The sequence below is a fragment of the Peromyscus eremicus genome, chromosome 3, assembly GCF_949786415.1.
Source record: "Peromyscus eremicus chromosome 3, PerEre_H2_v1, whole genome shotgun sequence".
NCBI lineage: Eukaryota > Metazoa > Chordata > Mammalia > Rodentia > Cricetidae > Peromyscus > Peromyscus eremicus.
The window spans coordinates 59611986-59634243 of record NC_081418.1 but is presented as its reverse complement, the minus strand read 5'-3'; the positions used below and the strand labels follow the sequence as shown (position 1 = coordinate 59634243).

Genomic DNA, 22258 nt, shown 5'->3' with positions numbered 1-22258 from the left:
AAAGTCCACACTGAGGCTGTTTACTCTTGACCATTTCCCAGAACCAAGCCTATCTATATCAAGCATCCAACACGTCTGGATGACATTCTCTAAGTACCATTTCCATGAACAGGAACTAGGAACCCTGGGAAACTGCAGAGACTGCCACCACCAGGTCAAAAGGACACCGGGGCCAGCCAGAGATGGAGAAACTAAGCACAGCTGTACAAAGCACATCAGATCAGGTGTGTTACAGCCCATGTTAAAAACATGTACACACACACACACACACACACACACACACACACACACACACACACACACCCTGGAGACAAGGGCTTGCAGGGAAGCCCAGGTTGGCCTACAACTTGTGCCTCAACCTCCCAAGTGCTGAGACAGTAGGAATTCACTCTTGGCTTCACCAGTTAATACTGATGAGGGGGTGGGGATGGGGAAGCAAACCTCAGTTTGGTCACTTTTGAGGAACCAACTAAATCTGAAAACTAGGAAATAAGGCAAAAGGAGGCAGGCATTTTGCTTTCTTCCTGTGAACACTGCACCTCAGCATAACTGACAGCTCAAGCGGCAAAATACTCCTCTTCAGAGAAATCCAGCAGTGACTGAAGAAGAGGGACAGGGTCACATTTTGCAGTGTTTGGTGCAGTAAGGTTCAGGGGCCATCACCTTCTGCACCACACCACTTGTAAGAAGAGCAAGTGTGACGGACAGCTCTGGTGGCAGCACCCTGGGAGTGCAGAGCCTACACAATAGGTAAAAATGAACGGAGGGGGGAGTGGAGGGGTCAGGTCAGTTGGAAATACAAAGGAGGGCTGGGCGGTGGTGGTACACGCCTTTAATCCCAGCACTTGGGAGGCAGAGGCAGGTGGATCTCTGTGAGTTCAAGGCCAGCCTGAGCTACACAGACAAACCCTGTCTCAAAAGAAAAAAAAATACAAAGGAGGAAACAACCACAAACTGGTGTGTGCCTTAACTCCACACTCCCAGCAACCACTGTGGGGTGAAAATCAGTCTGAAGTTACAGGCAGGAGGTGCTGGGGCATCCCCCTTACACTAGTATATGCTGAATACAAAAGTACCTACCAGAAATACTTGTCAGCGTCCAGAAGGCACGGCAAGGCTATTCCATACTCTTTTCTCTTCAGGAAAGCTCTGCCCTTCTCATGGTATCCCATAGCTAACATAAGGGCCTAGGAAAGAATGTGGAATTTTAAAAACAGCTCTTTCAAACACAATTAGTAAAGCATTAATAAAACAAATTAGAAAGCATTTTAGCTCTAATGAAAAACAAGGCAAAAAACAAAACAACTCAATCTAAAAGCCAAATTAATTGTTATAATTAGAGCTTTCTCTCATGAAGCACCGAAGCCAAATTCTCACGTCAATGTGGCTGCCATCATGAGTAGCATCCACCCTCACTTTTATCAGTTTTGTTTTTAAACCACCTGCTGGTCTAGATGTAGTTCTAGTTTTCCAAAAGACTAGACAGGATTAGTGGCCAGTAACTGTTACGGCCTTTCTAAGGAGTATGCAGGTATGGTAGTGAGGGCCTGTGAGAAGCCGAGGAAGGACTGTGAGGTAGAGGCCAACCTGAACTAAGTAGCAAGAGTATACCAAACACTCATTCTTGGTTGTGGTTTTCTGATTACTTATCAAGACTCCTGTGTCAGTCTCCCATCCTCCACCTTCACAAGCAGTATCACTACACACTTCTGAAATACTTGACAATGACAGCATCTTTACATTTGTGCGTGCGCACGCATGTGTGTACATTTGTGCCACAGCACATATATGGAGGTCACAGGACAGCTTTCAAGACTCTTCCTTTTTTTTTTTTTTTTTTGGTTTTTTGAGACAGGGTTTCCTGTGTAGCTTTGTGTCTTTCCTGGAACTCACTTGGTAGCCTAGGCTGGCCTCGAACTCACAGAGATCCGCCTGGCTCTGCCTCCCGAGTGCTGGGATTAAAGGTGTGTGCCACCACCTCCCAGCTCTTAATTTTTAATTTTAAATAGAATAATTCAAATAGTGCAGCCTACCCCAAATTGTCATTTAAATACCAAAAAGATATAAAATCAAAACCCTAAAATGAACTTGATTCCTAGTCAGAACTCTTCATTCTAAGAAACTTCTGGGCCTGACCCTGCCCGTCTGTTCTGACCGCCCAGCAAGCCTTCCAAGCCTGTACTTACTTTTCTTTCGGCAGGAGGAATTCTGATTGACCTGCCTGTCTGGTTTGCAATGTCTAAGTAAGGCATCGTTTCCGGATCTACCATCTCCGCTGCAACAAAGCCATAGAGTCTGGTTAACTCAGGTGGAAGGCAGTGACAGTGACAACCCTTGAGATGCCACCCTCTGGAGTGAACCCTACGAGAGGCACGGTACTCTAGCTGTGTATCTGAGGAAGGGACAAGCCAAACTCTGTGTACCTCTCTCTGCCAGGATCTCCAGTCCCCTTTTGGTCCTCTGAATGCGCTTCTCCTTCAGTTCAGCCTCATTCTGCTCCTCCTCCTCTACCTGGAAGTTTTTCCTTGCATCCTCTTCAGACTGTTTCAGCTCCAGCACCATCGCCTTTACATTGTGAGTCACCCCTTGTTCTTCAAGGCTTTTCCCTGGGAACAGCAGAATTGCCTGTCACACAAACTTCCTGGGCAACAGTCCATTTCCTATGGTAAATGGAGTTCTTTTTTTATTAATTTATTTTTGAGTGCGCATGTGTGCATATGTGTATGTGCTGTGTGTGTATGTTTGTATACAACTTGCAGGAGTCCTACCATGTGGGATCCCAGGACCAAACTCAAGCCATCAGGCTCTACAGCCAGCGTTGTTTACCCCTGCACCCCTGCACCAGCCTGGAGAATGGGGTTCTGAGACCTGCAGTCACACTTGCAGACCAGTAGGCCACACTCACTCCTTCCTATTTTCTTTCTCTTCACCCTAAGACCACACTGGAGTAACACATATTTGAGAGCACCAGGGCAGGCAGCATAAAGGGAAAACAAAAGTGTGATCAACACACGAACTTTGCATGCAGTAGCAACAGCAATGCCAGCTCTAGCTATGGTGAAAAGCAGAGGCCACAGCGCCTTCCTTCCACTCCATGGACTTAACTCAGCTTCTGCTTTTCTAGGACACAGTTTCCTCTTGTAATGAGTAGAAATAAAGACAGAACCCCATAAAACAGAACAAAAGGGAATAGCCGGTCCAGTGATAGGTTAGCCAAACACTACAGACAAACCTAGTAAAAGTGATATTGAGGGAGGATAGCTTGCTCAGTGGTTAGAGCACTGGCTGCTCTTCCCAAACTCCTGAGTTCAATTCCTAGCACCCACATGGTGGCTCACAACCATCTATAATGGGATCTGATGCCCTCTTCTGTACTGCAGACCTACAGGAGTGTGGGATAACTCATCCTTAACAGGCTTGAGGGCCAGCCGGCCCAAACCAGTAATAAGATATTTTCTGAGAGCCAACCTGGGTCTCCCTAAAGGCCTTAGCAACAGCAGCTGAGACATGATCTGAGATGATCCGGACCAATGAAAGGCAGCCATGTCACACCAGTAGATGTGTATTCATCAGACTTTCCCCCAGGGCAGGGTGGAGGGTATATAAGGCTTGCCTCTTCCTGAATAAACTGAACTTCTTATTTCAACATTCTCCCAGAGTCTATGTCATTGACACTGCACCTGCTTGGCTTTCTCCCCCAAAGGGAACAACAGCACAAGACCCTGCCACACAGGAGGACAGTACACTCATATACATAAATAAAAAAAACCTAAAAAAGTTTTAAAAACATGATGTTGAAATACACATAGACAAAAGAAGAGAGGTAAGTCCACGAATAGATACCACAATCTTCCTTCATCCCGAAGGCTGAGGATCAGCTTGGGTCCCCTCTAGTGTCTAACCACTGGTAGGTGCTACTGTTTCAGGAGGGCGCCTCCTTCCTGCACTTCTGTTCTTTTTTTTTTAATATTTTTTATTCATTTATTATGTATACAGTGTTCTGTCTGCATGTATGCCTGCAGGCCAGAAGAAGGTACCAGATCTCACTACAGGTTGTGGATGTGGTTGCTGGGAATTGAACTCAGGACCTCTGAAACAACAGCCAGTGCTCTTAACCACTGAGCCATCTCTCCAGCCCCCACTTCTGTTCTTTGTACCCTTCTACAGTGTTTCCCCTTCCTGTGTTTCTTTTTTAGAAACAACAACCATTTTAACATTCAAATACAAAAATCAAGATCCACCTGGGAAAAGGAGGTGGCAAGGGAGGAAGTCGCCTAAATAGACTTTGTTATTGTTTGAGACAGTTTGTGTAGCCCTGGCTGTCCTGGAACTCACTCTGTAGACAGGCTGGCCTTGAACTCAGAGATCTGCCTGCCTCTGACCCCTGAGTGCTGAGATTAAAGGCGTGCCCACCTGACTTGATTTTTGTACGCTGGGTGTAAAGGTCACAGGTCAGCATCAAGTGTCTTCCTGCTGTTAGACACCGGGTAGGACCCAAGCTGATCCTCAGCCTTCAGGATGAAGGAAGATGTCAGTGTACAAGTGGAGAATACCCTTATGGTTCTGAGCTTAGGAAGAATTTCTTCAACAAACACAAAATCTAACTAGGCAATGGTTTTGACACCATCAAAATTAAAAATTTCTGTCCAGTGAGGAACAGAGGGATGGAATGTCAACGAACAGGTAGCTGTGACATGTGAATATACAAGGGAAACAACTGGAGGTGCTGAAAGACTATGAAGGGCAATGTTTAGAAATGTGAAACCTAGACGGGAGGTGGTGGTGCACGTCTTTAATCCAGCACTCTGGAGGCAGAGGCAGGGGATCTCTGTGAGTTCAAGGATAGCTTGATCTACAGAGCGAGATCCAGGACAGCCAGGACTACACAGAGAAACCTGTCTTGAAAAGCCGAGAGAGAGAGAGAGAGAGAGAGAGAGAGAGAGAGAGAGAGAGAGAGAGAGAGAGAGAGAGAGAGGTGAACTTAGATTCCTGAGGCTCCAGGGACTCTCCCTAGAGATCTATGAGATCTCGTGAACCACCTGAGCTGCTAAAGAGCTAATGTCTCTCTGGTTCCACTCATGCCTCCTACAGATTGCAGCCACTGGTCTGTAAGCCACACATGGCTCTGTGTGCCATTCTGGAGTATCAGTGGCTTCCATTTCTCCGAGGACAAACTCCATATTAAACAAGGCTCATTTTTACAGACTTCTCAACAGCACTCGACATCTTGGGCAGAAGTCTGTGACAGGTGGCTTTTGTGGGGACTGTCTTGCATTCAGCAACAACTCTGATTTGGACTCAGTAAATGATAGGAGTGCAGCCCTCACCCCCAACTAATTATCATCAAAATTGTCTCCTCACCAAGTCAACTGTCCCCCGGATGGTGAAATTTTCCCTGGCTGAGATTCACTGCTAGAAAACTCACAGGGTCCATTTGCTCTCCACAGTCAGAACGGCCTCCACCCCACATTCAGTTCCCCTGGCTATTAGTGGAGTGCTCCAATATGGCCTTGTCCATCTGTCTCTCTCAGGGTCATCTCTCTTCCCAGAGAGAACTATGAGTAACTCAGACCCTCCTCTCAGTACAGACTTTCATTCTGGAGCATTCTGTGTCACTGAAATGAACGTCTTTCTTCCCCACTAGCCAGAGCAAGCCAGTGAATATTTACTAGAATGTTCTTTTCTGCTTTACATTTTCGTTATGGTAAACTTTTAACATAATTGATTTTGGATAATAAATGCAACAAGGCCAGGAAGTTTTCAATAGAGGAAAAGCAAGAAAAAAAATACAAAAAATGGAAAGAAACTACTTATACATCAGATGCATTCTTTGCTATGACATACCTAGTTGAAGCTGTTTCTTATTTATTACGATCTTGATGTAATTTTCTTGAAATCCGAAAGTTTCAGCTATTCTATAAAGTAAACACAATATAAGCTGTAGGAAAGCGAATTTGTTATTTGTTACCTACTATGAAGACTTGGATCATGATGGCCACTTTCTATCTTTTTACTCAGAAACATCCAGGCTTTCCACCTACTGACCAATAAGCATGACTTTACAATAAAGCTGGTACAGTGAGCGTCTGCTGGAAGCCGGGAGCCAAGCCCTTTCTACACTTGTTCCCAAGTTGAGGACTATAGGCTGTCCATCTGAGCAGGTGTCAAAAACCATCCTTGCCATACTACCCAGCATCCTCTGAGAACCCTGTAACTAGGGCTATCCCATACCACTGTCTACTTGTGGGCAGTGAATGAGCGATGCTTCCTCCTTCTCCAGTACCCCTGATGGAAGCTAAAGGAATGAGATCATCAGCTGAAGAACACCTGGGTTGGCTGGCCTTTGCTGAAGGTCACAGCAAGCGATCAGTGCTAAAAAGAATGGAATTATAAAACACATGCTCTGCTCAGTGCAAGGATGGCTCCTCCCATTCCTCAGCCACTCACTCAGGTACAAGTTGGGCACCTCCTCTGTGGGACCCAAGCTGCGACCCTCTGAAAGCTGTACTGCATCCAAGAAGCTCCCATGAGCAGGCCTCACCCCGGCAGCTATGTTGCCTCTTACTCAGCAGGGTGAGCCAGCAAACCTCTTTCTTGTCCCACCCTCCAGATATCATTTCTTTGGCTATAAGGGGAGGATGGGCCAGCTTACAAGACAGCTTGAGAGCATTCAATGAACCAGGGTAAGAGGGGCAGACCTGTTGGGAGATATAGCTCAGATACTCACTTAGACCTCAGGTCTCTACCAGTGACATGCAAGCGGGTCTCCAACAAGCTTTTCTTGTCCTGCTGCAAAATGACACAAAACAAAACGCACTTGAGTGTGACACTTCTTTGAACTGCTACCCTGCATGTGAGGTTGTGAGGTGCTGTCAGAGGATGTGAACTCGGGGTTCCACTTAAGGATGAAAGTACTGCCTGTACAGGGAAGCATGTTGAACACAGTCCAGCACAGACCGATAGAGTGACCTTGAGTGCAATAGGTAGGACTGCTCAGTGGGACTTGTCACATGGCCAGTCATCATTATAATCAAAACTCATAACACTGGAGAGATGGCTCAGTGGTAATATACTTCTTCTTCTTCTTCTTCTTTTTTTTTTTTTTTTTTTTTTTTTTTGGTTTTTTAAGACAGGGCTTCTCTGTGTAGCTTTGGCGCCTTTCCTGGAACTCACTCTATAGCCCAGGCTGGCCTCGAACTCACAGAAATCCGCCTGCCTCTGCCTCCCAAGTGCTGGGATTAAAGGCGTGCACAACCACCGCCCAGCCAGCATATACTTCTTTTACAGAGGACCTGAGCTTACCTCCCAGCATCCACTCACACCTGACTGTAACTCCAGCCCAGAGGACACAATTTACTCTTGGCCTCTGGAGGTACTTCATTTACATGCACAAGCCCAGAGACACATATTTACATATAATTAAAAGTAAAATCTTTTTTGAAAAAGATTATTTATTTATTATGTGTACAACATTCTGCTTCTATGTATGCCTGCAGGCCAGAAGAGGGCACCAGATCTCATTACAGATGGCTGTGAGCCACCATGTGGTTGCTGGGAATTGAACTCAGGACCTCTGGAACAGTAGGCAGTGCTCTTAACCTCTGAGCCATCTCTCCAGCCCCCTAAAAATAAAATCTTAAGAAAATGTTTCATGGAATTTCTGAACATTCCCACTCATCCTCCGTTACCAGGCACCATGCCCTACACCCCATCCCTCTACTTCCCAGCCTTGTGACCATTTATTTTCTGTCTACAAAGTTGTCTGTTTTGGATACTTCACAGAAGCAGGACCATACAGCATCAGGCCTTTTTTGCATGTTTCTGAGGTTTGCTCATATGATAAACTATTGTGTATCTGTACCAGCAGCTGTCTTCTGTGGTGTGGGTGTATCTGTTTATCCACACACCCACTGATGGAAGTTAGGCTGTCTCTACCTTAGCCATTATGAGTGGTGCTACTGTGAACGCTCACCAGTCAGTTTATTCTTACAATATTTGGTGTGTGGTGGTTGTACTTGTTATTGTGGATGTGCATGTGTGACAGGTGTGAAATCCGGAGGTGTCTTGATTACTTTCTGCCTTTTCTTTCCTTTCTTCTTCCTTCCTTCCTCCCCCCCTACCCTCTCAGACACGGTTTCTCTGTGTAGCCCTGACTGCCCTCAACTTGCATTGTAGACCAGGCTAGCCTCGGACTCACAGTTCTTTTTTTTTTTTTTTTTTTTTACTTCAATAGAGTCTCTCATTGATCCACTGGCCAATGAGCTTCAGGGATCCATCCACACCTCTGTAAGCCTGTACCACCCAGGGCTGGGGTTCCAGGAACCCTCACATACCTGGATTCTAGGGATCAGAACTTAGGTCCTCATGCTCGCACGGCAGGCAATTTTACTGACATGAGCCACATCTCCAGTTCCATATACAAGTGCTTTGTTTTTCTTGCTTTAAAAAAAAGTGTGTGTGTGTGTGTGTGTGTGTGTGTGTGTGTGTGTTTGTGTGTGTGTGTCTGCTATGATGGGGCACAGGGGACATGTGGGTGTGCCATGGCACACATGTGGAGGTCAGAGGACAAGGTTGTGGTATCAGGTCTCTCTTTCTGCCTTTATGCAGCTACCAGGGAATCACAATGAAGTCATCAGGCTTTCTGGCAGCATTTTTTTTTTTCTGTTTTTTTTTTTTTTCGAGACAGGGTTTCTCTGTGTAGATTAGGTGCCTGTCCTGGAACTTGCTCTGTAGCCCAGGCTGGCCTCGAACTCACAGAGATCGCCTGGCTCTGCCTCCTGAGTGCTGGGATTAAAGGCGTGCGCCATCATCGCCTGGGCTCTGGCAAGCATTTGAACTGCTGAAGTACCTACTTTCACTTCTGAGAACGGTCAACACTGTTCGGTTCTGAGAAGGGCTGCCAAGTGCTTGCCAGGAGAACATGCCGGACATGCACTACCTGAGGAGGAGGCCCTGCGACAAGGGGGCTATACACCCAGGTCAGTTCAGCCCTGTTCAGCACTCAGCTGACTACCCCCTGCCCTCCATCAGAACAGGAGAAGATGAGCTCCTGCAGAGAGAGTCCTACTACATAGGGTTCTAAAACCTGCTGTCTACTTTGACTTCTTGACATTGAAAGTTGATTTCCCTTCACGTTTAATTTACACGTATAGGTGTTTGCCTGCATGTATGTCTGTGCACCGTGTGTGTGCAATGCCCGAGGAAGCTACAGGAGGGCCACTGGACCACCCTGGGGCTGGAGTTAAAGATGGCTGGGAGCTGTACTGTGGGTGCTGAGAACTGAACCCCAGGTCCTCTGGAAGAACAGCCAGTGCTCTTAACCTCTGAGCCATCTCTCCAGCCCTACTTGTTAGTATCTGTAAGCATTAAACTAGAAAGGGTACACACTTAACATACAGCTCTGTACATGAGGGTTTGCTTTCATTTTTAAAATGACATTTATTTAGCACAGTCACACCACAGAGCACTTGTGATTATAAGACAGCCTGCAGGAGTCAGTTCTCCTTCTACCACTTGGTTCTGAGGAATACACCCGTGTCATGAGGATTGATGATAAGAGTCTTTTCCTGCTAAGCCATCTCACTGGCCCATGGGACACTGTGTTTGTTTTTTTTTTGGTTTTTCGAGACAGGGTTTCTCTGTGTAGCTTTGCGCCTTTTCCTGGAACTCACTTGGTAGCCCAGGCTGGCCTCGAACTCACAGAGATCCACCTGGCTCTGCTTCCCGAGTGCTGGGATTAAAAGCGTGCGCCACCACCGCCCGGCATGTGTTTGTTTTTTAAGGCATGTTTTTCATGCAGCCTGGACTGGCCTTGAACTCACTATGCAGCTGAGGATAACCCTGAATTCCCAGGATCCTCCTGCCTCTGCCTCCCAAGTGCTGAGATTACAATGTGCACTACCATGCCCCATTTCTGTAACTGATGCTTTGAACAAGCCTACCTTAAATCTACCAGGATAAGTCTGCATCATCAATCATTCAACATGCGGAGTTCCTTAAACACTCTGCTTGTAGATTTACAAAACCAAACCAAACAAACCCACAACAAAACCTGATCACAGCACTAAGCTGGTCTCAATGCGCCCTGGGCAGTTACTCACTTTCCGGAGTCTTGGAGGCAGAAACACCTCAATTGTGGCAATCCCAGTTGTTCGGAAGTGTTCATTCCCTGTGCCGCGCTCAATGGCTTTGCAACGGATCTCCTCTATTATGTTCTCCACTTCATTTTCACAGCACTCTAGTCGGTCAGAGTACTTCTTAGCAAGGTCCTATGAGGGGAAATCAGAGACTGGAGCTCAGCAGAGTGCCAGTGCAGAATAGTAAAAGAAAAAAAATCCCCAAAGCGACATTCCTCTGACAAGGGAAGCCGCCATTGTACTGAAATGCAATCTCGGCTTTCAGGGAGGATTCAGAGAGAAATTAAAACACTTACAACAGTGAAAATAGGCTCGGTAGGCAAAGTGAGAGTAACTGGGGCTACTCCAGGGGGACAGAGAGGAGGGCTGAGACTCTTGTGACCTAAATATATTAAGAAATTACTTTACGAAGCAGTGAACTAGGGCTGTCGAGATGGCTCAACACGTAAAGGCACTTGCTTAGCGCCTTGAGTTCAATTTCTGGGCCCTACATGATGGGAGAGAACCAAGTCCCATATTGACTTCTAACCTCCACAAATATGCCGTGGTTTATGCATGTACACACACACACACACACACACACACACACACACACACACACACACTTATTTAAGTCGTGGAGGTTGGAGAGATGGCTCAGTGGTTAAGAGCATTTGTTGCTCTTACAGAAGACCTGGGTTTGATCCCTAACACCCACATGGTAGTTCACCACCATCTGCAACTCCAGATCCAGGGGATCCAATGTCCTCTCTCTTTCTGACTTCCAAGGGTACTAATCACACATGAGGTGCATATACATACATGCAGTAAAGATACTCACACATAAAATAAATGTAAAAACCTTTTAAAACTGTCGTTGGATGGGAAAAAATTTAAAACAGAAAAAATATTCTAATTTTTCAAACTGTGTGAGATCAAGACAGATTAAATAACCTTCCTTTTTATTTGGTTGTTAAGGGTTTTTGTTTTTTTGTGGTTTTTTGGTGACAAAGTCCTATTCATAAAACATTTTAAATAGTCATTAGGAGGAGATGGGAAGAATATAACCATATCAATGATGTTCACTATTTTTTTTTTTTTTTAACTGAGGACCGAACCCAGGGCCTTGCGCTTGCTAGGCAGGCGCTCTACCACTGAGCTAAATCCCCAACCCCAACGTTTACTATATTTTTAAAAATATATTCTTTGGAGCTGGAGAGATGGTTCAGCAGTTAAGAGCACTGCCTGCTCTCCCAGAGGTCCTGAGTTCAATTCCCAGAAACCACATGGTGGCTCACAACCATCTGTAATGTGATCTGGTGCCCTCTTCTGGTGTGCAGGGATACATGCAGACAGAACACTGTATACATAATAAACAAATCTTTAAAAAAAAAAAAAATATATATATATATATATTCTTTGAGATAGGATCTCATATATTCTAGGCTGGCCTCAAATTTGCTACATAGTCATCCTTGGCTACCTATAGCAAATTTGAGGCCAACCTAGAATGACCATGAACTTCTGATCCTCCTGCATCTACCTCCCTGAGTGCTAAAACAGGCATGCTCACCATGTCTGGTTTATAAAACTGTCTTTTGTTTGTTTGTTTTTTGAGACAGGGTTTCTCTGTGTAGTTTTGATGCCTGTCCTAGAACTCACTCTGTAGACCAGGCTGGCCTCGAACTCACAGAGATCTGCCTGCCTCTGCCTCCGGAGTGCTAGGATTAAAGGCATGCACTACCACCACGTGGTATAAATTGTCTTCTTTATATTTCTGTATTTAAGAATACTCATGTGCTACATAACTTTGCTTTGATCAATGATGGACCAAATGTAAGTCAGATACCTCATAAGATACAATGCACAATGCAACTAAAAAATTCCTTCTCCTCAGTGATCAAGGGGTTGTTTTAAAAAAGGCTTACTTTCAGCCGGGTGGTGGCACATGCCTTTAATCCCAGCACTTGGGAGGCAGAGGCAGGTGGATCTTTGTGAGTTTGAGGCCAGCCTGGTCTACAGAGCAAGATCCAGGAAAAGGCGCAAAGCTACACAGAGAAACCCTGTCTCAAAAAAAAAAAAAAAAGGCTTACTTTCATTATTTATATATGTAATATACATGTATCTGCAGGGGCCTGTGGAGACCAGATAAAGGCAACAGATCCCCTGGAGCTCAGTTACAGGCAGTTGTGAGCCTCTTAACTGCTGAGCCATTCATCTCTCCAGACCTGGAAGTGGCCAGCTTAATGTCCATGTTGCATGTCTATAGTGATGCTGGTATGAGCAAGCCTACTGTCCTGCCAGTCCTGTGAAGCACAGCACACACACTCAGGCACAGTGTGTACTGTCTCATGATGAGAGCAAATGACTGCAAACTAGCCCTGGGTAGGTTAGAGTGAGCTCCAGCCTCTCTAAAACAGTTTACTGTGAAGTAGTGTGGGAGCCAGCAGCAACCTCAGACTTCTGCCTATCACTAACCAGGTGTGAGCCAAACTCACATCTCAGGCACATCACCCAACCACACATCTCAGAGCATCCCCAGTGGTGAAGGCATGACTATGTACACGAGTTGACTGCCCTTGATCTGGTAATCCTCCTGCCTCAGCCATTGGAGTGCTGGGATTTCTAGTGTTTACCAATAGGCTCAGCTCTATTTATTTTTAACCCAGAAATACATATCATTTTTATCACTACAAAACATGAAAGTTTTAAAAATAAAATACTTTAAAAATCAATTTCAAAGCCAGTAGGATGGCTCAAACAGGTAAGGTCTCTGCCACCAAGGCTGAGAACCTTTCGCTCTCCAGAGTCCACATGGTGGAAGGAGATAACTGACTCCTGAAGGCAGTCCTCCAATTCCCCATGTGCACCACTCATATAAAAATAAGTAAATGTGGGGGCTGGAGAGATGGCTCAGTGGTTAAGAGCACTGCTTGTTCTTCCAGAGGTCTTGAGTTCAATTCCCAGCAAACACATAGTGGCTCACAACCATCTATAATGAGATCTGGCGCCCTCTTCTGGTCTGTAATGTACATGCAGACAGAACACTGTATACATAATAAATAAATAAATCTTTAAAAATAAATAAATGTAGAAAAAAATCACTTTCTAAATTCTGATGCCCCCCGAGCATGGTAGAGCACATCTGCAATCTGAACACTCGGGAGGCAGAGAAGGGAGATCAGGAGTCCAAGTCCTAGGGAGTTTGTGTGAAAACTGTTTCAAAAAGCCGAAACAGAACACCAAACCAACCTACCAACCACCAAAACCCTAATTACCTAGGAAGGGCATATTTTTCTTTTTCTCCTGACAGCAGGTATCTCAGTTAGGGTTTCTATTACTGTGAAGAGCCACAATGACCATGGCAACTCTTATAAAGGAAGACATTTAGTTGTGGTGGCAGCTTACAGTTCAGAGGTTCAGTCCATTATCATCATGGTGGGGAGCATGACAGCATGCAGGCAGACATGGAACTGGCTACATCTTCATTAGAAGGCAACAGGAAGTGGACTGTGACATTGAGTGAAGCTTAAGCAAAAGAGATCTCAAAGCCACCCCCACAGTGACATATTTCCTTCAACTAGGCCACACCTCTCAATAGAGAGGCATGAGCTTATGGGGGCCAATGACATTCAAAGTACCACAGCTGGTGATGCTGACATTAACTCGACCAACAGTTCAACCTGCCCTTGATAATCACTACCCAGGCTTCCGCTCCACAGGTCTCCGGGTGCACCCTCATGGCCAGCACCAGGTGCCAAGCATGCGGTCTCCAGGTAACCCTCACTGACTGGCTACAAAGTACAGGGTTCCCATGTTTGACAATTTGCTACAATGACTCAGAACTCAGAACAAGTTCTGGGATTCTAGTTTCCCACAAAGGCTACAAGAGAATAGAGATCACAGGGACAGTGTGAGGTTCCCAAGGGCCCTAGGGGATGTCCCTACCCCAGGGAGTGAGTTACCTACCCTCCCAGCTCCTAAGTGTTTGGAGTAGGACTCTGGAGCCCATCATTTACATATTTGTAATGCAGGCCTGCTATCAGCCTTGACTGATTAAATCCCAGGCCACTGGTGATAAAAGCCATGATTAGCCCTTTCCTCTCTGTGGCTGGAGAGTGGGACAGAAAGGGTCAAGCTTCTGATCAAGGCTTCTTCCTTCTGGCAACCATCCCTCCTCCAAGCTACTAGGGCCACCATGCCTCATTAGGATGCAAGATGCTCCTGATATTAGCTTTCACAGGAACTGGAAATAAGGCCAGTGTCTTTATTATGTCTCATTAGTTCTCAAGCCAAGACACCATAGCCAGCAAGTTCAGAAGGCATTAAAAGTAGCACATACATGCCAAGGGTTGAGTATCTCCAAAGCCTCTGTGTTAAAGGCTTAATGCCCAGGGTGGCACTACTGGCAGGTGGTGGTGAGTTCCTTGAGGGTAAGGCCAGCAAGGGGATTTATGGGACTCCATTGGCTACATCCTTCCTTTCAGTTTCCTGGTTCAGGTGAGAAATTTCCTTCACCACTGGGGATGCTCTGAGATGTGTGGTTGGGTGATGTGCCTGAGATGTGAGTTTGGCTCACATCTGGTTAGTGATTTTCAGGAGTCTGAGGTTGCTGCTGGCTCCCACACTACTTCACGGTAAACTGTTTTAGAGAGGCTGGAGCTCACTCTAACCTACCCAGGGCTAGTTTGAAGTCATTTGCTCTCATCATGAGACAGTACATGCTGTGCCTGAGTGTGTGTGCTGTGCTTCACAGGACTGGCAGCACAGTCCTCCTCTTTGCCCTGAGGCTTGTCACAGTGTGCTACCCTTGCCAAAGTCCTGAGGCTTCACGACCACTCAAGCTTGAGGAACTTCCAGAACCATGAACCAAATAACCTTTCTCTTTAGAACTTAATTTGCCCCAGCTACTTCATTATAGTTAAAGTGACTAATACAATACCCAGAGAATCAGGCAGCATTCTCATAAGAATGAAATGCCAATCACAGGACTGGGTTTGTGGCTTGGTGGTAAAAAGCTTGCCTAATCAGCCTGGGCTACAGAGCAAGATCCAGGACAGCCACCAAAACTACACAGAGAAACCCTGTCTCAAAAAACAACAACAAGGGGCTGGAGAGATGGCTCAGAGGTTAAAAACACTGACTGCTCTTCCAGAGGTCCTGAGTTCAATCCCCAGCACCTACATGGTGGCTCACAACCATCTGTAATGAGATCTGACACCCTCTCCTTTATACATAATAAATAAATCTTTAAAAAAAAAAACAACAACAACAACAAAAAAAGCTTGCCTAGCATGTGTGAAGTCCTGGGTTCTACCTTTAGTGCTGAAAAAGATTAAATTTAATTTTTAAAAATTAAATTAAATTTAAATGAGATTTGTTCTTTACTAAAGGTTTTGGTGCTTCTCACCGTTTTCACAGCTGTACCTGGTCATTTCCGGTGACTTCAGAATAGTATTTACTAAGATGTTATGACAGTACAAAAGATTTACATATTAAAAGAAAAATACCTTTAAGGCCAAACCAACTTCTTTATTTTCATCAGTATATGGAGGTTTCCAAAGTTGAATTCTGTCTTCCCTTAGAAACTGGGTCAATTTTGCTTGAAGATATTTCTTCTGCGCCATCCTTGAGAGGAAAACTGTAAATCAATAAAACCCACATTACATTTGAAAATGCTGTACACATTACCTAATCCACTGAGGTGTTCTGCAAAGTAAGTGGGGTTCCCCTCTGCGCCTCTGTCAGTTTAATATAAGCTACTGTATCCAATTACACGTAAGTCAATATAAAATGTTTCTTTTGTTATTGTTTTTTCTTTGTTTTCCCGAGCCAGGGTTTCTCTGTGTAGCCCTGTCTGTCCTGGAACTCATTCTGTAGATCATCAGCGCTGGGACAAAAGGCGTAAATTACCACACCCAGCTTAAAATGTCTCTTTCAAACTTGCTAATATGTAGCAAGGAGTAGTTTAAGCTCCTGTTTCCTGTGGAAGGAGGGAGCAAACCAAGGTATTTCACATGCTCGGCCTGTGCTCTACTCTCCATTTCTTTTTCTTTTTTCTTTTTTTGGTTTTTTTCGAGACAGGGTTTCTCTGTGTAGCTTTGCGCCTTTCCTGGAACTCATTTGGTAGCCCAGGCTGGCCTCGAGAGATCCGCCTGGCTCTGCCTCCCGAGTGCTGGGATTAAAGGCGTGCGCCACCACCGCCCGGCCCTACTCTCCATTTCTTAACCTGTTGTCATTCTCAGAAAGATAAGGAAAGGGTTCGGGCCAGACAGCTCCAAGGTTCAGGTACTGCCTGTTCTTCAAGAGGACCTGGGTTTGGTTCCCAGCACCCCAAGGCAGCTCACAACCATCTGTAACTTTAGTTCTAGGGGATCCAAGGGCCTTTTCTGGTGTACAGACATACATACAGGCAAAAAACCCATACACATAAAATAAAAGATAATTTCATTTTATTTTATATTTTTTTTCTTAAGCTTTCTCTTTGTAACAGCCCTAGCTGTCCTGGAACTCAATTTGTAGACTGGGCTGGCCTCGAATTCATGGAGATCTGCCTGCCTCTGGCGCCCAAGTGCTGGGATTAAAGGCATGCACTACCACGCCCAGCTGATAATTTTATTTTAAAACAAATCTTTTTGTTTGTTTTGTTTTTTTGTTTTTTTTTGTTTTTCGAGACAGGGTTTCTCTGTGTAGCTTTGCGCCTCTCCTGGAACTCACTTGGTAGCCCAGGCTGGCCTGAACTCACAGAGATCCGCCCGGCTCTGCTTCCTGAGTGCTGGGATTAAAGGCATGCGCCACCACGCCAGGCTTAAAACAAATCTTTTAAGCAATCCAATATATAGTTTTTAAATTCTCTCACACTTTGGCTGCTTTAACTCAAAACCAAAGACTAAGCACTCTGGTAATTAAGCACAAAGAAAAGCTACTTTGAACTACGAACTATCAATAATAAATGTTTGTATAGTTGAACTCTGAAAATTAAAGGGTTAGCTAGGTGTGGTGATACACACCTTTAAGCTCTTGGGAGGCAGAGACAGATCAATGTGAATTCTAGGCCAGCCTCTCAAAAATAAATAAAATTAAAATTACAGAACTATATTATTTCACATTTTGTTGTTTTATTTTTGTTTTGAGACAAGGTCCTTACTCAGCTTCCTTCCACAGCGCCTGGATAACAGGCATGAGCCATCACACCTCGCTCACATGGTTTGTTGTTTTTGTTGTCACCGGTACTTTTGAGAGCACAAAGCACATCAACATCTATTATTCAATCTAACGGTGGCTAGATCATCTTACAGCTGGGAAACCCAGGCTCTAGGTTTGAAAACCACATGAGCCAGTGCTAGATCTGGCATGGGACATCTGCCTACAAAAATGGACTCTGTATTGTCTCACAGTCCCTTGCTGCATGTCCTCAGCATGTAACTTCTCTTTTCTACATAGGAGCTACGGCATCCCACATCAACACAGCTATTCCAAGGGGTGGGTGAAGCTGCTGAATGCCGGTGGAAGCTGGGAAGCGTAGTGAAGTGTTTCAAGGTTTGCCAAATAAAACAAAGGAGGAAGTTACTCACTCCTTATTAATGAACATAAATTCCAGAGTGGAAAAAAATGTATGGATTAATAACTTAGATGTTTCTTTTTTTCCCCTATGGAGGGCTAATACTCTACAGCCTCCTGAAGATAATCCACCTGATTTTAAGTTAAGTATGGTGACTTAAGCATTATTCTGTAACCACACTTTTGAAAGAATGCTCAGATCTGTCTGAGAGTGAGAAGCAGGTCGTCAGGATGGGGAACAGAATGAACAGTGAATGTGTGTGAGCTGTGTTTTTAGTCACTCACAAACTGATCCTCACAGCAAGGCACAGCAGCACTTAGGAGCATTTGCTTTGCAAACACAAGTCACTTAACCCACCAGACACAGGACTGACATCTACAAAAATTCCAAGGAAAAGATCATGCCACCTCAGAAGGAGGGTGGCAGGGATAACTTATGGATACCTAGCTATTTAGAAGGTTGAAAACAACCTTCCAGACGGTAACCAGTCCACGGTCTGAAAAAAGAGACAAGGTCATCACAACTCCTGTCTGTGTTCCAACACTGTCGCAGGGTCTGCACCACATAATTTTTTTTTTCTGAGACAGGGTGTCTTAGTTAGGATTTCTATTGCTTCAATCAAACACCATGACCATACAGCAAGTTGGGAAGAAAAGGGTTTATTTGGCTTACACTTCCATATTGCTGTTCATTATTGAAGGAAGCCAGGACAAGAACTCAATTGGGGCAGGATCCTGGAGGCAGGAGCTGATGCAGAAGCCATAGAGGGGTGCTGTTTACTGGTTTGCTCAGCCTGCTTTCATATAGAACCCAGGACCACCAGCCCAGGGATGGCACCATCCACAACAGACGGGACCCTCTTCCATTTATCCCTAATAGAGAAAATGCCTTACCGCTGGAACTCATGGAGGCATTTCCTCAATTGAGGCTCCTTCCTCTCTGATGACTGTGGCTTGTGTCAAGTTGACACAAAACCAGCCAGTATACAGGGTCTCACCACTTAGCTCTGGCTGTCCTGGAACTCACTATGTAGACTAGACTGGCCTCGAACTCACAGAGATTGGCCTGCCTCTGCCTCCCAAATGCTAGAATTAAGGCGTTAGCCACTATGACCGGTTTAACATAAGATTTAATGTTTAAAAAATTAAACCACCAGCTGGGTGGTGGTGGTGCACGCCTTTGATCCCAGCACTCGGGAGGCAGAGGTAGGCAGATCTCTGCCAGTTCGAGGCTACTGGTCTACAGAGCGAGTTCCTGGACAGCCAGGACTGTTTCACAGAGAAACCCTGTCTCGAAAAACAAAAAACAAACAAAGAAAAAAATAAACCACCGTCGCGCCATACTGTTGCACGCCTGTAATCCCAGAACTAGGGAAGCAAAAGGAGGAAGATCTCCCGTGAGTTTGAAGCCAGGCTAATCTACATACAGAATTCCAGGACAGCCAGAGCTACATAGTGAGACACATTTATTAACAACAACAAAAAATTAAATCGCAGTCTTCAAAAGTATGACTCTAGTTATAAACAATAGAATGACAAGTGTTAGGTCAAAAGGAAGAAAATCTCGTAGCCCAGTTTCCGTTTTAATTGGAGAACTGCAAGTTTTGTGCATGTTGCTGGGTGTTCCCCATCATAACGCGGAAAACACTTGAGTCCTGAATGTCAGCGTTCAGAACCGAAAGTGAAACGTTAGGAATTAACGTTGAAATTTTCACTTTCTCTTCTGGAATAGATCAATCCAGACTCACAGACTCACGCACATTCAACACATATTCCCTCCCGAGGAAATAACACGCGATTAGGGTCTCGTATTTAAAAGTAAGAGCAAGGGAAGGAAAGGAGGCAGGGCCAGTGTGGGTCCAGAAAGCTCTCGTTCTCACCCACAACGATCCGCTGTCCGCGCACGTCAGCCCCGGACAATCCTCTCAACGCAGCTCAGGCTGACGACAAGTGTCTGTCCCCCTCCCTCAGGCCCGCAGCAACCTCCTCCCGCTCCCACCCGAGCCTGCACCGCCGCGTCCACCCGACCGCTCCCGCCGCGCCGACGGCCGACCCGGCCGCGTAGCCAGGCCCAGGTCCCGGTCGGTGCCCGCCGCAGCCGCCTCACCTGCGCCACCGCCGCGCCAGCCGCGACCTGCTGAGTGCCCGGATGCCGCAGAGGCCGCCGTTTGTTTTCATTCCGGGTGAGGCCGGCCCCGCTCCCGCTCCCGCCCCCTCGCGCTGTCCGGAAGGCGGATCGTGGGCGGGGGCTTCATGGAGGGGTGGGGCCGAGGAGCCAGTCCTGAGACCAAAGAGTGGGAAAAGAAGCGGCTGGGAAGACGCGGGTGTGGGCGGGGCTAGCACTTAATGGGCGGGGCTAATATGGGGCGGGACAAGGGCGAAGATGGAGGCGGGGAGGGCTGTGGGCGGCGGGGCGGAGCTAATATGAAGGGGTGGAGCAAAGGCGGAGAGATGGCAGTCAGGCGGTCTGTGGGCGGGGCTGGTATTTGCAGGGCGGGGCTGGTATGAGGAGGGGCGAGGGAGAAGACGGAGGCAGGTGGAGCTGTTAGGTGAAGGGCGAGGCTAAAACGGGAGGGGAGAGTTGCGAGGAGGGGGTCAAGGGGCGTGGTGAGGAATGCTGGTGTGGGGGTGATAGTCTAGTGGCGCAGCAGGCACCGGGTCTCGGACCTCTCTCCCAGACCCAGTTTTTCTGACGTCAGAGGACATTGAATTTGGCTTTGTTTCTCCAAAAGCCTTGACAGGGAGTAGGACAAGACCTGTTTTCCTGGACCTTTTCCCGTCTTTCTGCCAATAGGCTTAGGGGGTCCCCCAAAACTAAAGGATCCTCACACTATCCTCCGCAACCCCCTCTTGGAGAAGTTAGGTAGGTTCCCAAGTCCCCAAGTCTCCAGTTGCCCAGCTACCCATTTCCACCCACTGCCACCATGAGAATCTATAGACGTCTGCTTTGCCCAGCGCTGTGAAAAATAACAATCTATGAACTGACATGTGTCATTAAGTCTGCGAGGAAACAAATCCAAGCAGGAATAAAAAAAATAAGGCCTTTAAAAAAAAATACTATGAGAAACGGGACAGTGCTCTGGTGTTGAGCCCCCTCTTGCTGCAGACTGTGTGAGTAGGCCTGGGCTAGCCTGCAAGGAGCACAAGCAACCAGAGGAAAGCCGAGGGACCCTGACAAGGAGCTTGTCAACTGTCAGCCTGCCAGTGAAGCTACATCAATCACTCAGCACCCACTTTCCACGCACACATGCGAAAGCCCAGCACAGACCCACTGAGTCAGTCCAGAAATGCCTGGCCTCTGAATCTGGAGCTAAACAAGTTATTATAAGCTTTGGATTTGCAAGTAGTTTTCTAGGCAGCAAAAACTGACACAGCCTTAGGTACCAAGCAAAAGTAACAAAGTTAACCTAAGAAAATAGTATCTGTAGGTAACTGTTACTACTCTAAACAAATCGTTAAGGTCATTACCTTTCCTTCTTCGCAACTAAGTAACAGACTTAGTGAAGTGAAATTTGATCCTTTTCTCACAAAGATCCTGCAGCCCTCCTGTTGTAGATTTTTGTTCTGACAAATAAAGCTTGCCTGGAGATCAGAGGGCGGAGCTAGCCACTAGTTAACCATAGAGGCCCCGGAGTGGTGGCACACACCTTAAATCCCAGCACTTGGGAGGAGGAAGCAGGAAGATCAAGAGTTCAAGGCCACCCTGGGCTAGAGGAGATTGAACCAGTCTAAAAGAGAAACAGAGCCAGGTGGTGGTAGCTCAGACCTTTGATCCCAGCATTTGGGAGGCTCGTGCCTTTAATCCTAGCACTAGGGAGGTGGAGACAAAAATATAAGGCAGGTGGAGACAGGATCCTCCCACCCCACCCCATTCAGTCTGAGGATTCCTAGAGACAGGAACCCCGTTTCAGTCTGAGTTGTTGTTGTTGTTGTTGTTGTTGTTTTTGAGACAGGGTTTCTCTATGTAGCTTTGCGCCTTTCCTGGAACTCACTTGGTAGACCAGGCTGGCCTTGAACTCACAGAGATCCTCCTGGCTCTGCCTCCTGAGTGCTGGGATTAAAGGCATGCGCCACCACCGCCCGGCCGGTCTGAGATTTTGTAGAGGTAAGAAGTCTCTGGTGGCTGGCTGCTCTGCTTCTCTGATCTTTGGGCTTTCACCTCCGTGTCTGACTCCGGGTTTTTATTGATAAGACTAATTAGGATGGCACTTCACACCCCGCTGTGCTTCTATAGGTCTGTCTTTTCATACAGGATTTTAAAGTTTTCTCTTGGGGTTGAGGTTAACATATATTTATAGCTTTAAAAAATTTTACTGCGATATAATGTATATGCCTTATAATACTCAAATTTGAGTTATGTGATTCAATGCTTTTCAGTATATTTGAAGAGTTTTCCATCCATAACCACAAATAATTTTAAAACATTTCATCACTTTCAAAATGAACCCTGCGTCCACAGGCATGGTGACACTTGCCTATAATCGCAGAATGTGGAGGTCGAGGTAGGAAGATTTCAAATTCAAGGGCAGCTTGACCCAGTCTTCACAACAAAAATCTGAAGGCATCACAGAACTTCTTATTCC

General features: G+C 46.0%; 1 protein-coding gene across 1 annotated transcript in view; it reads right to left on the bottom strand.

Moving 5' to 3' along the window:
- Nub1 (negative regulator of ubiquitin like proteins 1) overlaps nt 1-19986 on the bottom strand; it is a 38134-nt gene extending 18148 nt beyond the window's left edge. Inside the window, exons 1-8 of the mRNA XM_059257741.1 lie at nt 19783-19986; nt 15626-15743; nt 10101-10268; nt 6728-6789; nt 5845-5915; nt 2424-2606; nt 2187-2275; nt 1081-1187 (exon numbers count right to left, since the gene is read on the bottom strand). Coding sequence (XP_059113724.1) covers nt 1081-1187; nt 2187-2275; nt 2424-2606; nt 5845-5915; nt 6728-6789; nt 10101-10268; nt 15626-15743; nt 19783-19853 — 869 coding nt within the window. The 5' untranslated portion in view covers nt 19854-19986. The remainder of the gene's footprint in view (nt 1-1080; nt 1188-2186; nt 2276-2423; nt 2607-5844; nt 5916-6727; nt 6790-10100; nt 10269-15625; nt 15744-19782) is intronic.
- Between the last annotated feature and the right edge of the window lie 2272 nt (nt 19987-22258).